The sequence below is a fragment of the Oryzias melastigma genome, linkage group LG6, assembly GCF_002922805.2.
Source record: "Oryzias melastigma strain HK-1 linkage group LG6, ASM292280v2, whole genome shotgun sequence".
NCBI classification, from domain to species: domain Eukaryota; kingdom Metazoa; phylum Chordata; class Actinopteri; order Beloniformes; family Adrianichthyidae; genus Oryzias; species Oryzias melastigma.
Window position 1 is genome coordinate 471,726 of NC_050517.1, and position 18,740 is coordinate 490,465.

The 18,740-nt window shown below is 39.9% G+C and overlaps 1 protein-coding gene across 1 annotated transcript in view; it reads right to left on the minus strand.

Moving 5' to 3' along the window:
* Window positions 1–15,135: 15,135 nt before the first annotated feature.
* The window catches only part of dnajc24 (DnaJ (Hsp40) homolog, subfamily C, member 24), a 10,587-nt gene continuing 6,982 nt past the window's right edge, over window positions 15,136–18,740 (minus strand). The window contains exons 4-5 of the mRNA XM_024280812.2: window positions 16,791–16,859; window positions 15,136–15,505 (exon numbers count right to left, since the gene is read on the minus strand). Coding sequence (XP_024136580.1) covers window positions 15,318–15,505; window positions 16,791–16,859 — 257 coding nt within the window. The 3' untranslated portion in view covers window positions 15,136–15,317. The remainder of the gene's footprint in view (window positions 15,506–16,790; window positions 16,860–18,740) is intronic.

Sequence of the window (18,740 nt, forward strand, 5' to 3'; positions counted from 1 at the left end):
GCTGAAAAAATGCCGAAATTGGCTAAAACAATATTTCAGGTGAATTAGCATTTACCTGAAATATTACTCCAAAATGTCTAAAAAGCTAATGCCAATATAACAGCTAAATTCCAGAATGTCTCAAAAAACACAGTACATGCCAAAACACCCAAAACAGTTATTATATTAGCAACTAAAATATTAAATCAATCCCAAATTAGTTTAAAATAACCCTTATACATGTATTTACAGTACACAGAGGTAAAAAAAAAACATTGAACACACTCAAAACACCTTTGGAGCACCTTTTGATAGCTGAATGAGCTGAATAGGTGAAGGGGTTGAAGAGCTATGTACATCTAAAAAACGTACAGAAGTAAAATATTGCCAAAGAAATAAAGACTCAGCATTCACACAAATTAAAGCATAGAAGGAAGATCTAATAAATAGACCTTAATTGATAGGGAAACAAGAGCCAAACCCAGATGAAGGCTGTGAGAAGCTGATTTATAGCAGGAACTTGAACAACCATCATCAACCCTCGTGTTCTGGAAGATAGAGAAATTTACATCAGTGATAAATATGTAGACTTCATATGATTAGGGAACGCCCTGATCTATCTATAAAAGGAGAGTTTCGACAGAGGGCGGTTCAGATGGAGACTGGTTTCAACATTCTATGTCCGTTCTCACAAGTAAAATCTGATTTCTGACCTCTCTCTCTTGTTCTTCTTGTCACAGAGAAATGTTTCAGGTGGTTTAAACCTAATATTTAAAGTAAATTTAAATGTTCACAAAAATAATTGACAAAAAAGGAAAAAAGTATTACATGAAAAAATATTTACACATCTCTGGGAAGCTGTTCAACAGGTGAGGTCAAGAACTATTGAATGAAGTTTTAGTTCTACCTTTTGGAATTACTAAAAGCCTGTAACAGAAAACCTCAAGGTCTGCGAGGGCTCACACTTTAAAATCCTACCAGAAAGACGGCTCAAATTTAAAAACAAAACAGTTTGGCTTTGACTCTGTTCTACCTGCTGGGTTAGTGAACCACCAACAGATCTGGCATGTATTTGTGATCCACATCATGAAGTGATTTGTAAAAATGTTCTGTAAAACCAATTTTATGACTCAATTTATGTTGTGTTTCCAACTTTGTCAAGAAGTTTGTCTTAGTTAAGGACCATCGTTTGTTTCAGGGTTGTAGAAACTTCATAGTGTAAAAAACTGAGATTAATATTACATTTTATGAGGCCCCTGCAAAGCTAAAAGCAGCCCTGGTCTATTAGCTGTCCAGATGTTGAACAATCAACCACCTGAGAGAGCAGCACAGTCCCATGGAGCGGTTGATTTGGCTGCAAGTAGCTCTGAGACTGAAGAGAGAAAGAAGTCCTGTAAGAGGCTTTCCTGCACACAAAGGACAGGGAGGTGATGAAGACGTCCAGCCCACCCTGCAAACTTAAAAGCCTGACCTCCAACAAAAGGCTGTGACAGCACATCTGATCATCAAGTGTCTCAATAAACCTTCTGCACACCAGATCAACATCACCCACTGGGACCTTTTGTCCCACAGACCCGTCATCCCAAAAAACTTCACACATGAGCCTTGCAGTCACAGCCTTTTAAAAGTTAATCACCCGTGATAGAAAGCCTCAAACTTTTATATTTTTTAATGTAAATTCAATGCCAATTAAAGAAACAAAACAAAACAATGGATTTGCCTGAAGTTTTGTTTCTGAAACGGATAATCCCGGAGAACTGGTCCCAAACGCCTTTAATTTAAAAATAATCTTTGCATCTCTTTGGAAGAAAGTTTGCTAAATGTTAACAATGTCGTCATATGAAACATGTGGTATCGTGATACTAGAAACAGATAAAATAAGAAAAAAAGAAGTTTGTAGTATCACAGACAGATGAGGTGCTAAGCTTCAGTAACTTTCTGATTGGTAAAAAGTCCAGAAAGCCATTGTCATGGTAACAGAAGTGATTGACAAGCTCACAAACACTGAGCGAACGATGAGTTCAGTGAAGCTCGTAAACAACAAACCAATAGTATTATTCTGGATTCTGTCTAACAGTTAGATGATGCTCAGCTGCAACTTGCATAATTTCTGTCTATCAAATGATCATTCTGTTGGTGAGAAGTTTGCATACACGTTTGTCCATTTTAAATCCCATTCTGTGATTGAAACATAGGTTTTAAAACCTTGACTGGATTGAATTAGCAGCTCCTTAGAATCCCAACATGAATAAAAATCTAATAATAATAACCTTGTTAGGACTTTTAATTCCTCTAAATAGTCAAGTTTGATCGTCTTCTCCCCGCCATCGCTGTATGAGCTTTCACCGTCGTCATCCGAAGCCCCTGTATCTTCAGATGAGTAAACCTCCGGTTCAAACTGGCAGGGCTGTACACCCTCCGAACCCTGTGTCGTTAAAATTCCCGTGTTTGATGAAGGCTCATCACCTTCATCCAAAGAAATATCCGCTAAATCGGGGTCTATGTCGCTTCTCAAACCCTCCTCCATTGTTGTTTACACTCTGGGATCCCTGAAGTGACGTCACGCGCAGCCCCCGCCCATCACCACCTATCGCCCAAATTTAAAGCTGTGCACGACCATAAAATGATCAATAAAATCGCGCTGGATCATTTTAAGTGAATATGAATAATAGATCTAATAATATTTTTTCAGTTTCATTTATTATTTGCTGCCAGAATCAACAAAGTGCTGGGCAGTCCAAAGCAGTTACATTTTAAAATGGTCACTGAGATTTTTTTGTCAAAGTAATAGATATTGAGTCACATACATGTAGTTTGAAAGACATGTGTTCTTAAATTATAAAAATAAAGCAAACCGCTGAGAAATAGCAGAAAAAAAGGATTGACATGTGAGAAAACATCCTCAAATGCTGCATATTTTGCTGCAACAAACAGACACGAGCTGACTAACAGTCTGTACACACAATATCCACCTCACAGACAGTGTGTTGTCATCACTTAGCTGTTGAGTACAGTTGTTTTTCTTCAGGTCTTGGGGGAACAAAGTGACATGCAGAAAGAACCCAAGAGGCACTGCCTGGTCTCAGCCTGCCACACACATATCCAGACACGTGGCACACGCACACAATCGCACACACACTAAGGACAACCATTCTATATGCTTTATCGCAGAATTTGTATAATATCGCAGACAGACACACCAGGTTATTGTAGTAGAAATGTAACGACAAAAAGGCAAGTGAACTGAATGTGATCACTGAAGATACCTAAGCCGTTTGCTTATCGTGCTGAAGCAATTGGACTAATGCTAAAGTAGTTAAGACGTTGAAGTTTGCTAAAAGCAGAAATGTTTACTAAAATGCTGAAGATTTTTGGATAGAATACAGACGTAATTAGCTTAATGTTAAAATAGCTGAAGGATTTAAAAGCTCCTGAGGTAAAAATGTTGAGTACTTTTGCAAGTAAAGCTCGCAAATGTATGAAAATAACTTAAAATACCAGGAAAAAAAGGCAGAAACTTTCAAGTTCCTTCATGAATTAGATAAAGAACCAAATTTCCAGGTATTAATCATGTTGTTTGGTTTCCTAAAGCAAAGCTAATACTGCAGGGAGGCAGAGAGTTGTGTAACATCTGGAAGACAGTCCAGTGAAAATTGTGTTTTTAACTTGTTTTTGTAGCATTTTCCCATGAAGGAGGACAAATATAAAATAATTTAAGATCAAAACTACATTTCTGACTATTTCTTTATTCACATTGTGTTGGATCAGGAGCAGACGAAAACCCGCGGATTCAAAAAGTTGGATTTGTGACGCAGCAACACATTGCCAGACATCATTGAGGAATGGAGGTCAAGGCTAACGTGAAACAAGCTAACTCTGGATCTCAACTCATCCTTGAACAAGCAAATTCTGTCAAATTCCCGCCGAGCTCTGCACGTGCAACAAAAAAACAAGCCAGTCTGTACTAATTTAATTTGTAAAGATATGTGCCCTCTCAGTGTGGTGGAGAACGAGGGCTTTCGTAACGTGGTGCACATGTTGGAGCCCCGTTATGCCATACCATACATGACGGACAGTGCTAGACCCAGGATATACAAACAGGTTAAAGAAACTGTACTTAATGAACTCAGTTTGGCTGAGAGAGCGGCGATGACGTGTAATGCTTGGACATCCAGGTGCACAGAATCATACGTAACCATCACAGCTCTTTACATCACTGACGAGTGGAAGCTCTTTTAAAATAAAAATAGTCTGGTATAATTTAAAAAAATTATCGGGATATGTATCGTGACTTTCGTATTGGGATAGGTATCGTATCGCCTGACTCTTGCCAACACACACCCCTAGAAAAAATGCATTTAATCATTTGTTTTTGACTTTATATTTCACCAACTTCTGACCTTTGTATGCAGCTTTGTACAGCTCAGGCGTCACAAGATTTTGTTGATTCTTTGTCAGAAGACTATAATAACTATTTAGACTTTGGTGTGAACATTTTGTCCAGAGTGTGCATGACATCATCATCTGTCCAGCAACAGAGCTTGTTTTAAAAGGCTGAGAAGCTGCAGATTCTCTCCTCGCATCTTTCTAGCGTGTATCTATAAATACTCTTGAAACCGCTTGACAAACATTTCTTCATTTCATCGCATCAAACAAGTTTTCATCACACGATTTTGCTAAAAACTGCATAATCATGATTAAAAGACGACTGAGAACGATTTTAAAGAGGAAAAAAATATAGTTGGCATGAAACTTTAAGACTTTAATTCTGTCTTTGTTTAAAACATAAATCTGGTCCCTACTTTATTCGGTTCAATGAAGATACAATAGTCACAAAACCTGGCTGATTCAGTCATGCATCTCTTCCACTGTTCATTTTTTTATTTTCTGTTTACAACTATTTACAGAACTCCTGACTAAATTAAACCTTTTGTCATTTGCAGCCTATGCTGGAAATATCATCAGGACTTTTTAGACTGACTTTTATCACACATTTTCCTAAAATGTGACTATAACATGATGAAAATCCACATCTTCATTTACGGATTCACTGTTTCTCAGAGCCACAAAATGACAGAGAGCATGAAAAATGAAGATGTAAAGATGGGAGAATAAAGCCTTTGGAACATGCTGGAAAACATAATAAGACACTGGTCCTCATAATGTGTTCTGCTAACCTGCTGTGTGCTCCGTCAAAGGCAGAGGTACAGCGGCTGACAGGCCCGCTGTCCTCTGGGCTTCCTTTTATTCTGACAGTGCATGCAGACGACGAGCACTTAATGATAGAACATTTTCTCCCTGTCATCAGGTCATGTCTAAAAAGCTGCAGCTGTCAAAGCTTTGACGCCGCCTGACTGTCAGGAAACGGCTGCGGTTCTCATTGAGGTGAGGCTTCCGGCTGCACACAATGCTGCTCATCACGTAACCGTGGACTCGTCTCCTCGCCATCTCCCTTCTCCTTTTATCTTAGTGCCCTTAAAGGGGAGAAAAACTGCACGTATGTAGGACTTGATGGGTGTGTGTAACCTGTGGAATGGCTGCTTTTTTCCTCATTTTTATTTTTTTTTTGAAGATGGAAAATTTATGTGACCACAACAAAAAGTCACACAGGTCTTCGAATGGCTTATAAATAATTTAACATTACACATTTAAAGTACAGAACTTTTCTTAGAGTACAATAACCAAAGAAAACGGTTTCCTGTTGTTTAATCTGGACCAAAACTTGAGAATAATGTTGTGAAGGAGACACGAAAATACTATTGGTCAGTGGACAGCTGGTAACACATGAGAGCAATTAAAGTCAGGTTCAGATCCCTGTGGGGGTTTATAATTGTTTTTAACCTGAAATCTCAATCTTCTTAGACTGAAGCTATCCATCCATCCATTTTCTAAACTCGTAACATTGACACTTCTAGGTGAAGGCAGGAAACACCCTGGACAGGTCACCAGTCACAGGGCCTCAATCACACACCCATACACACATTCACACCTAGGGACAATTTAGAGTCACCAATTAACCTATGAAGCATGTTTTTAGACAGTAGGAAGCCTTTCCTCCCGAGGTAAATAATGTTCATGACCTTTGACCTTGCTAATTGGTGTGTTTAATTGAGCATTTTTAATAGATTTGCTATGAATTTGATGGCATTTGCTGCTGCTAATTTTTATGACACCTTCAGACGATGTATATGAGTCTGTATTTTCTGCGGCCCTCAGTCAAATCTTTGTTTTATTTTGTCATCTGTAAGTTCTCTTCAGTTAAAAAAGTTTTTTCTTATCCAAGAGGTTTTCTCAATTCTCAGTAAATTGTCTTCCACCTAAAAGCCACGTCCAGATGAGCGGTTTGAAAACTTTTTCTGTTGTGAAGTCTTGGCATGATTATAGTGAGGAAGACAGATATTCTTCCAGATGCACTGGATTGTTATGCCACTCTACACATCATTATCAAATAGACCTTCACTATGAGCCAATGGCTCAACCAACCACAATCATGTTTCTGCCTTAAATTTATGAATCTTTTTCTGTTTGCCTGTCTTTCACTCCGTCCTTCAACTAGAGCGATACATTGGAATGGTCTGGGCTCAAACCACCATCAGGATCCATGTTCTGCGTTTTATTCAATCTATGGTCCAAGTTCATCCTGTGACCTTGAGACGTCACCAGAGCCTAATCAATAAAAGTTATGGACTTATTACATATTTTGCTGTATCACAAATACATGTTTTCAGTCATTCCTAATATATCTTCTTATGAAAATGGCTGTTCTTACAATGTCATCATAAGCCTCTTGTTTGGCCTTTGTCAACTCTACTTTCACCCTACGCTGCATCTCTCTCCTGTTTACTCTCCTCAGTCTTCCCACTTCTTAGCTAGCCTCTTACTCCGTCTACACTCCTGCACCTCCTCATTCCATCACCAAGTCTTCCTAGTCAAAGCTGTGAAGTCTGTTGTGAATGGTTTGTCTGTAAACCCTACTACCCCTCACATCTATTAAATGGGCCTGCAGCTATGTGGCATTTGCTTAATATTTATGAGTGCAGAGGTCCTTAGGTACTGATCGTGGTTGTGGTCTGTCATTTGTGGTGCTCCACTCCTGCGTCTGTCACAAACTCTGACTATAGTTCTGTGCCTTAATGCAATTCTGCTGATGACACTTTGAGACAAATCAAGTTCACTTGAATCATCTGACTGTCTACTACCAACTCGAAGGTGCACTATTGCCAGGGGGCGCTGGTCTTCCGGTAAGTGCAGTTGTATGTTCATGACTGAATGATGAACTTGGTGATTGCCCACTGGAAAATCAGCTTTTTATACCCACAGAATGTTGAAATTGATGGCATAATGAAAACTTTTTTCTTTTAGAATTTTTTGTTTTTTTGGTTTTGCTTCAACAAGTAAAACACACAGTACACAGTGAGCCCATTATGTGTAAAACAGTAAATGAGGTCTGTCTATCACCCCAATACAATTACCTCTTTATCCTGAATATCAATGAAGTGAAACAAACACTATGAAAATGACATCCACTGTGTTTTTCACAATATGATTTACAGTGAGTAATGTACTTTCAATGTAATAACCCCCAAAATAACAAGAAGTTACCTCCATCATGATCTTACTCTGACCGGGCTGAGGCCCCTCTCTTTGAATGGGGGGGTTTAGTTCACTCCCAGTCTCACCGATAATCCAGACAATAGGGTGGTGGGAGGTGCGCCCAGAGGCCCGAGAAGGGCAAGGGGCACATAGAGAGGAGCAGATTAGGCAGAAAAGACAGGGGTGGGTGCGGGGGACGGTGACCCCCACGGGGGCCTGTGAGCCAACACAGATTACTCACGCTTAACCTGGACTGAAGCAGCTTTCCTGCGGCCGGGGTACAATGCCCCTTCTTTCTATTTTGCTCCATCCAGAGGGCAGATCTCTGAAATCGCTCCATAGATCTCAATCATGGCAACCCCATTTTCATGTGCAGCAAGGCTTTGGTGGGGTGTACATTGAGAAAAGTTAATTATGAGGCAAACAAAATATTACCCGAAGAAAAACACAACATGACAGATGTATTCTAAGTGGACACCAGTTATCAAACATCAATAAAATCAGGAATAGTGGAACATGATACACTGTACACACTCTTTACATTCATTGGCCACTAAATTAGACACACCTGTCCAACTCCTCGTTAAAGCAAATTTCTAACCAGCCAATCACATGACAGCAACTCAATGCAGTTAGGTATGTAGACATGGGTTGTGTCCGAATTCCCCCCTAACCCCAAACTACTAAAAAACTATATAGTGTGGGACTATGTATTGCCCTGGATTTTAAAGGTAATTCGGACATGATGCTCACTACTTTTCTTTAGTTTTTCTAAACACTGGATATGACTTCACTGATTTCACAAAGTGGAAATTGAGTGTTCTGATGGTGAAAATGTAGATGGTATATTCAAATATTACATTTAAACACATTTTTTTGTTCGAAATTGTTCGGCCAAAATGCATTGTGGTCTATATTCACTGATCTAGAGAGCATCGATGCACGCTAGTTTTTCGCAAAGACTTCTGGGAAATTTCAAGTGCACTAGATTTTGGAATCAGTAGATTTGGACAGCTTTAGAAAATGGCGAACGCACTATAGTGAGTGGGACAGAATTCGGACACAACCCTGGTCAAGACGATCTTTTGCACTTCGAACTGAGCATCAGAATGGGGAAGAAGGTTGAATGAAGAGACTTTGAATGTGCCATGGTTGTTGGTGTCAGACGGGCTTTGAGGAATTCAGAAACTGATAATGTACTAGGATTTTCTTTCTTTTTTTTAAACTTGTCTTGTTCAACAGCTGAGCAAACAGATAAGAGCTGAAGGCCTTTCGTTTTGGACAGATTTACTTTACAATAGGGGTCATGTATCTTAAAACATCCAGTTTGTATATTTGTATAAACCCCTTTTGCTTCTTATTTTTTATTTATAAAATTTTATATCTTATACATGAATATTTTCTTTCTTTTTGACATAAGAAAGAGAGAGTAAAAGTGCCAAGGGAAGAAAAAGAAAGAAAAAAGGGGGGGTGGGGAATGAAATAGAAGCAAGAAAGAAAGACGCAGAGGAAATGAGGATATACGGGTACCAAGCTGTTAATTTGAATTGGCTATGATTTTGAATTGTACAACCTTAATGCTAAACCAGCTGGAAAGAAAAATGTTATGTCCAAAAATGAAATTCTCAAAATAAGACAGACTTTTTAAACTGATAATGGGCCATACCAGAAAATGTCTGATGTCTCCATCAATACACTGTGGGTTGGAAGTGGGTTGGAAGCAAGCGACATAGCAGACAGGGAGCAGTGTGATAGTGGGCGTGGAAATGCATGCATGCAGGGGACCATGTGGTCATTAGGGGGACCAGATCCTCCCCAGCCCGGCTGGTCATCTCAGAAGTTGGGGGCAGGAGAATCCCCAGACCCAGGAGCATCCCCACACAGCCTGAGTGAGGGAGAGCGCCCACCCACCAACCAGGGGCTGAGGAGGCCCCCCTACAGGGATTCCCTGGCACTGCGGAGGATGAGTATCCCTGTCATCAGGGCTCCCAGGTTACATCCAAAGGAGCCCCTGGGTGCCAGCCACCAAGACGCGGGCCAAAGGGGGAGCCAGTAGCCGGCCACCAACCAGGCGGAGTCCCATCACCACAGGTTGGCACAAGCCCAGAGATCCCGATGCACCCGCAGCTCTTCCCTTACCTCCCACCCACTACACTACCCACTACAACCTCCCTCTCCCTACCACCCCCCCTACTGAAGGTCCACATCTCTAGAGATCTAGGATTTACAGAGAATGGTCAGAAAAAATAGAAAATATCCAGTTAGTGGATGTTCTGTGGACAGAAATGCCTTGTTGATTCAGGGGTCAGAGAAGAATGATCAGACTGGTTCCAGCTGATAGAAAGGCAGCAGGAACTCAAATAACCACTGGTTACAACAGAGGTCTACAGAAGAGAATCTCTGAACGCACAACACGTCAAATGTTGAGGCAGATAGGCTACAGTAACAGAAGACACAGGTACGACTCCTGTCAGCTAACAAACTGGAAACTGAGGCTACAATTCACACAAACTCACCAAAACAGGACAACAGAACATTGGAAAAATGTTGCCTGGTCTGATGAGTCTCCATGTCTGCTGTGATATTTGTAGGGTAGAAAAACATGGATCCGTTTTACATTGTATCCATGCTTTAGGCTGCTGGTGTGGGGGTTAATTTCCTGGCACCTTTAGGGCCCCTTAGTACCAATTTAGCATGGTTCCACCACAGCTTACCTGAGTATTGTTGCTGACCATGTCCATCCCTTTATGACCACAGAGTACCCTCTTCTGATGCTACTACCAGCACGTTGAGGCTCCATGTCATGAAGCTGGAATCATCTCAGACTGGTTTCTAGAACATGACGATGAGTTCACTGGACTCTAATGACCTCCACAGTCACCAGATCTCAACCGAATAGATCACCTTTGTGATGTGGTGGGACCGGAGATTGGCATCATGGATGCTCAGTCAACATTTCTGCAGCAACTGCAGGATACTCTCATGTCAGTATGGACCAAACTCTGAGGAATGTTTGCTTGTTGAAGGATTAAGGGAGTTCTGAGAGCAAAAGGGGGTCCAACCTGGTACTTATAAAGTTTAACCAGTAAATTGGTCGATGAGTGTGTATATGTGCAAACATCCTTATCAGATCGTGTGGTTTACAAGCCATAAATTTGGCTTCATCTACGAGGGAAGATCAACAGGCAGCAAGTTTCCTTATTGTTGTGGAAACCTATAGCAGGACACGTATGAACAGTTTGAAATTTTTTACAGCCAAGAAGCCAAAGTTTCATTTATTTATCATGAGCGACCTCTAATGTCATGGTCTTCACATGGAAAAAAACTGCCCTCTGTCTTTTTTTGTTTCTTTATTTACTTTTACTAGCAGACTAGCACTGACAGAACCAGAATTCACTCCCGCCACCAGAGAGCTGATGTGATCTTCAGGTCATAAACTTATCTTTGTTTTCGGGGAAGAATCCCTCTCTGCACACTTTTACTGTCAGCACAACAAACAAGGTCTGACTCAATTTATCAGAAGCTGGATGATCAAAAAAGGATAACAAGGTGCTAATGCCTTGACAAGAGCAGCAGATCTCTGAGGAGCTGCCTGCCTCAGCCAATTAGTGAGCTCCCAGTGGGACGTCCCAGTGCTTCTTGTTACAGAGACAGCTGCTGCTGGGTCTCACACACATTACTCAAACATACTTAAACTCGTGCACATGTACACATGCGCGTGCACACATTCACACAAAAAACCCCACCCCCTGAGCCGCCCTGGCTGCAGAGGGCAGTTACACTCTACAGGTTCACACCTTCATATTTGTACTGCAATGGAAAATCTTTCAGGAAAATGATTTTCTTGAGCTTTGAATCTGCGTTTTAAGAATTTTTAGACAGATTTCTTGTTGTTGCTGCTGTTCTGTAAATTTGTGTTTAGCTTAAAAAAATGTAAATGTTTTTGAAATTGCTTAATTTAGCTAATAAACACAGATATGAGCTGTATTGCAAGGCTAAGCAAGTTCCAGCATTAATAAAGTGAACCCTTATTGCAGCTTCAGTTGTTTCTGCCAAAAAAAAACCAGGAAATTTAATTTACAGATTTTTATGGTAAAGAAATCCACAGAGAATTAGAAATTACCTTTGAAGGCAGATTGTTTTTAATCAAAAATAGGAAACAAATGCACTTTACTGACTTTGTCGTGGTACTTAATTTCAGAAGCCACATCTGAACAGAAATATTTGACATCGAAGATAAAGTCATGGTGTTGCACTTGATGTACAGTATAATGAAAGCAGACCTGGGAGTTCACTGGTGTTTATCACTGAACTTCAGCTGTCTGATGGACATTTAGGTCATATGTATTTATGTCCAGCAATGAAAGACCAATCCTGGACATGTACAATCTGTTCCGCTATTTGAATGTCACATTTTAATGTCTCACAAAGTTTTTTTTAAGTCATGCAAGTGCCGAACATCGAAATGGAAAAACCTTTTTAAGGCAAATGTCAAAATTGTTGTCAACATGATTTTTGACAGTATTGTACATTACTTCTGATGACTTGTTTTCTTCTGGTTTTTCTTCTTTCAATTTATGTAATGAATACATTTTAGGTTGTGTAGAAACGGACGTTATGATTTGAAACAGTACCACTCTAATCTATCATCAGGTGTTTATATTCATTGGTCCCCAACATTTTTCTGATTACGTGGTTTCATTCTAAAATATATTTTTATAGCCTGATATGGAAGTCAAGAATTTTGTACCTCACAGACCTGTTAGTACTTCTAAAAAAGTTCTATCCTCCACTCATTATATACATAAATGTTACCTGTTTGAACTAGTTGGAGCCTCTCCACCTTGACCAAGAGCAAAGCGCTGTCTAAACAAGATTTTAGACCTAAACAACTCTGGTATAAATCAGTCTATGATAAACAAGCAGCTTGGAGAGAGTCACTGTTGGAGCAATTATTAGAAAATGGAAGAAATATAAGACCTCTGACAATCTCCCTCCACTTGGAGCTCCATGAACGATCTCACCTGGTGGAACGGTGAAGAAACAGCCCAGGGCCACAAAAGAGAGCTGGTCAATGACTTGAAGAGAGCTGGGACAAAGGTTATTAGTCACACAAAACTTGTCATGGATTCAAATCCTGCAGCGCAGCAAAGGTCCTCTGCGTGAACCAGAACATGTCCAGACCTGTCTAAAGTTCTCCAGAGACCATCGGAATGATCCAGAGGAAGATTGGAGAATATGGTGGCATCAGATGAAACCAAAATGAAACCCTTTAATGGAAAAGCCACTTTCTGTGTTTGGAGACAGAACAACACACTGTGAAGCATGGAGGTGGAGACATCATGCTTTGGGTCTGTTTTTCTGCAAACGCCACAGGACAACATATCTGTAAGAAGTAAACAATGGATGGATGAAAATCCATCAATGAGAAAATTGAGGATGAAATATCCCTGGATTTTAAAACATTTTTTATTATTTATAAAAAAAAAATCAGTATTTTCTGCTCCATTATATTAATAAATTACTATTTCTTCTCACATTGTATTTCTACCATTGAAGCGTATCTTTTACTGTACATAATGTCACCAGGTTTGGTGCTGTCGATATGCTCCTACTCAACTCAGAAAGGCCAAACTGCATTGAAAAACCTAAAGTGGCTCAGGTTCTGGTTAGCATCTTTGGGTGTGTTCATTTCAGAGACTGATTCATGTGACTTTACAGTATCAGGTGATAAACACTGGTTTCAGAAATAAAAAGCAGTCATTGATCCCAACAGATTTGCTTTTGTTGATGAAGCTTGTCCTGATTGTGACCTTTGGGATTCTAGTGTATTTAGGCTAGGTCATTGTTGTTTTGAGATATTTCAGTGATAGTTGTAGTTCACCTATGACAGTACATATTCTACACCAGGGGTGTCAAAAGTTGATCGCACAAAGCGGCCAAAAGACACCTTAGGATGCAGAACAAACAGGATAAACATTTATTGAACACTCTAAAACTAAATTTTTTAAATTTTAGAACCACAACTTTTTCACATCATTATGAACTAGATATGTAGCATTACCTGTGATAATACTAGTGTGAATGCTGTTGGATGAATTTGGCTGCTGAAGATGATGATACTTAAAAACGCTAAAGCAGATATCCAGCTAAAACATTAGCTAAATGTTGAATTAGCCTAAAAAACTAAACAAAATCTTTGGTTAGCCAAAACAGCTAGCATGTAAATATTAGCCTAACTCTAAAACAGCCTAAAAAACTTAAAAAAAAGCTTTAATCATCTAAAACAGCTAGCATGTAGCTTAAAATTAGTTAAATAGCCCAAAAAAATCTTTGGAAATGCCAAAACAGTTAAAAAAAAACTAGCAGAATGCCAATTTTTTAAACTTTAAAGCTGTAATTTTTTATATTATTATGAATAATAAAAAGGCAGGAATATTATTATAACTTTCAATATTTTACTCTCCTGAAAAATGTATTTTGTCAAAATTATACAAGTTAGAAATAAGCACAAGACAACATCAGGCCAATAATAACAATAAATAAAATGATCTGGAGGGCCAAATCCGGCCCCCGTGCTTTGACTTTGACACAAGCTCTACACTTTTGGTCAGAAGCAGCAGTCCTGGCGGGGTGGGGGTTGTGAAATGCTTTGGAAGGTGGAATCCTACTAAACACAGATCAGTGAATTTAAGGTAAAGGTCAATAGGAACAGGCCTGCTGCATGAGCAGAATGGGGGAGGGCCTTCTCTGGAGGTGGATTTGTGATGGGGGTGAAAGTGATCTAAAGTGCAGCTGGGAGTGATTTTGTGCACAGCATGTGTCCGTCACATTAATATTCCTTCTCGCCTTCAATTAACAGTTAGCTGTCACACAAGCCCCTCCCCACCGGACACACCCCGCCTTTGTGCTTACCACCGATACCAACGGTATGACAGACCTCTATCATGAGGCGCTAATGAAAACGACGGCCTCAACCCCCCAACACAGAAAGTCACCTGTTTGAAAGAAAATAAAAACTAGTCATTGTTGAGTTTTGTAAACTTAGAAATCAAACCTTTTATTCTTGTTGTGCATTTAAAGGTTAAAGACAGGATTGATTAAACTGTTAGTTCCCCCAGTTACTAACAAAAGCCCACACTGGTCACTTTTACTGGATTAAAAATGAAAAATACATTCAAATTTGATAAAAGTTTATTGATTTCTGTTCATCAGAATTATTTTCATAAAGAAACTGAGTGAAGAGGCTATTGCTATTAAAGATATTTTGAAATTTTGTGGTTTTCGTGACCATAAAAGATTTTAAGACGTAGCTCACCTTTTTTAATATTCAATTTGATGCAAAACCCATCAACAGATCATATTCAAACTTTGAAATGATTCCTGAACCCAAAAAAAGAGAAAATTAAACTTCATAACGGAGCTGCAGAAAAACAAAGAAAGAAGGCAAAACATTTTTACTGCTGAAAAATGTAGATTTGAAATGCCGGTATGTGATAATCCATCTGAGAGACTGCAGGCAGAATTGTTGAAGTAAAACGTTAAATAAGAAGTTTGGTCAGGTTTTCCATTTTACTCATTTTTATTTTCAGTAATAAACAATAAATTACTTAAATCCTAAGTACTTTAGGATTCAGTGGTGCTTGGATCTGCAACAGTTCAAGGCTAGCTTTGAGAAGGTCACATGAAAACAGTCACATGACACTTCCACCGAGTCACGAGGATCCGGATCATGACAGCGCTCCTTACGCCTTCGCTTTCCAGTCGGATGTCCAGGTGACGCATACACTGAGCGAACACGTGTCGCAGCAGACCAGCACGCTTCTGCGAGTTCCCTCCTCCCTGTCCTCCCGCTCCGTCTCCTCCTCCACCTCCTGCTCCGAGATGCTGAACCCTCCTCCGCAGCGACAGTCGTACGCGTACATGTGGTCATCTGGAACGACACCCGCTCAGTCAGAGGAGATTGAGCTGCGGCGTCTTTTATGCTTTATTAGGATTGGGTTGATAAAATCGATTAATTCATAAATCTATAGATTTATTCATATCTATTAAGCTTATAAGCTTAATAGATCAACAATCGATCCATTCAAATAAAGATCGATCTAGCATGTAAAGCTAAAGTCCGCTAGCTTGATGCTAACATTTAATGGAATTTCCCATAGGACCCAGACATGCATCATTTCTCATGATGCCTTGGTTTAAACTCTCTTCCATTATTATTGCCCCTCACTAGCCTAACTATTGGAGCAATCCAGTCGTAAGGTTTTGAGGCAGCTCAGACGAGGAAATCAAAGAAGTTCATGGATCTATGTCTTCGCGTGGACGCACCAGAATAGACGGGAGCAGGAGCTTGTGACCCGTCAGTTCTAGTTTGTACGTCTCACAAGCTGTTCACTGGATCTGGATCTTTAACCCTTGAGCTGTCTTCGGGGGCAGAAAATAACACATTCTTTTTAAAGGGTAATCAAACAGGGAAGTTGGAGGCTGACTCCACCTACAACAGAAATTTGAAAATCCAGTCAGAGGGGTGGGGCTTGGGGAACAGGACTGTCATCATTACTGGAGCTGCAGATCATGACGTGGGACTTCTGAAATGTACATGGTTTGACCAATCAGAAAATTCAATTGTAATACCTCGATTCAACCTTTAGGGGGCAGCACAAAGACAGCTTTGGACAATGTTTTTAAGAATTAAACAAGTTTATTTTAATTTTTAAAAAGAATGGCAATGACTATTACTTTTAAAGACCCATTTATATATAGGTCATCAGAAAAATCCTTTCACCTTGGAATTTTGGGCACTTAACTCTGGACTGTCTGGTCTGTACTGGGTTTATCTCACTTGTTGGTTCTTTCAGCAAATTCTGCAAAATGTCTCAGCGGTGTGAGGGTAAAGATGTTTAATAGTAAATTAGTACAATCAAAAAAAGATAGCTTTGGTGAATTTCCTTCTTTATGCTTTTATTCTACAATCAGTTTGTTTAGGGTGAAGAAGCCCTTTACAGAAAGCTGGGGGAGTGGCACAGTTCAGTCTGGTTTGGTTGACTTCCACAATTCAGTGTGAAAGTAAACCAAACTTAAGGAAGTTGTAATATATATATATATATATATATATATATATATCAGTATTTCCTGCCCAGTCAACATAAGTCATCTGGAGTCAAAGTTTTTTTTTTCTAGAGTTTGATGTTTTGAGGTCATATCGCAGCAGTTCTTACCCAGGTCAAAGTTCATGTCCTCCAGGTGAACTGTAGAGTCCACTGGGCAGTCCTGTGTCAGCGCCTCAGCTGCGAAAGGACAAATCATAACTGTGAGCTTAAAGTGCTTATATCATGCAAAATCAACTTTTTGCAACTTAAGTGTGTCATAATGTTCAATCCTCTCTAAAAACAACCCTAGCGAGGGAGCGATGAATTCTGGAAGACTCAAAAATATGTTAAGTATTTTAAAGATGGCAGCACACCCCTTCCTTATACAGCAAAAACAGAGAGCTCTTCCTGGAACGTCGGCCCTCAGTCCTTCTCCACATGTAGGGGTGATCACTCTGTCCGCTCTCTTTGTATAAAGTCAAGGCCTGGGGGCCAGATCCTTTGAACTTTGAAGGCTTTTCCTTTCAACATTTACTCTTTTTCTAACTTGTATAATTTTGACTGTAAGTATTTTATTATGGAGAGCAAAATATTGAAAGTTAGTTAAGGTTTAAGTTGATTTATTGTTGAATAATATTCCTGTCTGTTATAATTCATTTTTATGTTAAAAAGTTACATTTTTAAATTTTTAACATTTTAGTTTTTTATGTGTTCAATGAATGTTCGTCCTGCAACCTACAGTGTGTTTTGAGTGGTTTAAAAACGCATATTTAGACCTTTTTATATTCATTATTGGGGATATCTATTTAAAAAGTGGAAAAAAAGTCAAGATATTTTTCCCAATTTAGTTTCAAAGCAACTGATAAGAAAAATCTGATGACGCAGCAGCATTTAAACACATCACTTACACACAAATTGAGAATATGAGTTACAAATCAAGAATCACAAATCAGTTAGTTTATATTCTCTCCATAGTAAAGCTCTTTTAATTGACCAAAGCCTCAGCTGTTGGACAGACAGACCTACATTGACATTCACATGGAGGTCATGCTCACGTCAAAGTGCTGCAGCTGCACAACAACCCAACATCATCATCCCCCCACCGCCGTGCTTTACAGTGAATTATGACTGACGTCATTAAGAAGTTGTAGATCTGCTCGTCTCTGCAGAGGTTCCCCAAAAACTCTTTAAGCTTCATAAATGCCGCAGTGTTGTGGTCTGCAAAGGCCTGGTTTGATGTGACTGTAACCTTTCTATTAAACATCATATTTGTGTGTTTTAGTGGTGATGTTCAGCTGCTTTGATTCTTAAATATTTAACCTTCCATGAAAGCTTGAGTCTGTCTAAACATTTTGGATCTGAAGTGTCTTGGAACGTTAGTTTTATTCTGAACCAAACCAAAGGATGAGGAATGAAGGACAGACAGATGTTCTCGCTCTCTTTACAGGTCTTTCCTGAACTGTAACAGTCATTATCGGCTCGTGCGGCTGTGCATCCATAATGACGCTGAATAATTAGTGCGTCACTTTTAATTAGCGATACACTGAGAGAGCAATAAAAGCTGCTAAACTTGTGATAATTTAAGGAGGTTCAAACGATGATAACACGAGGACAAACAGGAGCGTTGAGATGCTGATGCAGAAACAGGAAGTGAACTTCTCTCTGTGGATCTGCACCTGCATCACCTGAACACAGCATGTCATCAGTGCAGGACTCCAAGTCTAAAACTCATGTAGACATCAGAAATGTGCCAGCACAGACAGGAACAGTGATACTGGACCCTGCTCTACATCTGGTTTGGGTCAAACATGATTCAGTGACTGATTATTACAGCATCTAACCATCCATCCATCCATCCATCTTCCTCCGCTTCATCCGGGACCGGGTCGCGGGGGCAGCAGTCTAAGCAAAGATGCCCAGACTTCCCTCTCCCCGGCCACTTCCTCCAGCTCCTCTGGGGGGACCCCGAGGCGCTCCCAGGCCAGCCGAGGAACATAGTCTCTCCAGCGTGTCCTGGGTCTTCCCCGGGGCCTCCGCCCAGTGGGACATGCCCGGAACGCCTCACCAGGGAGGCGTCCA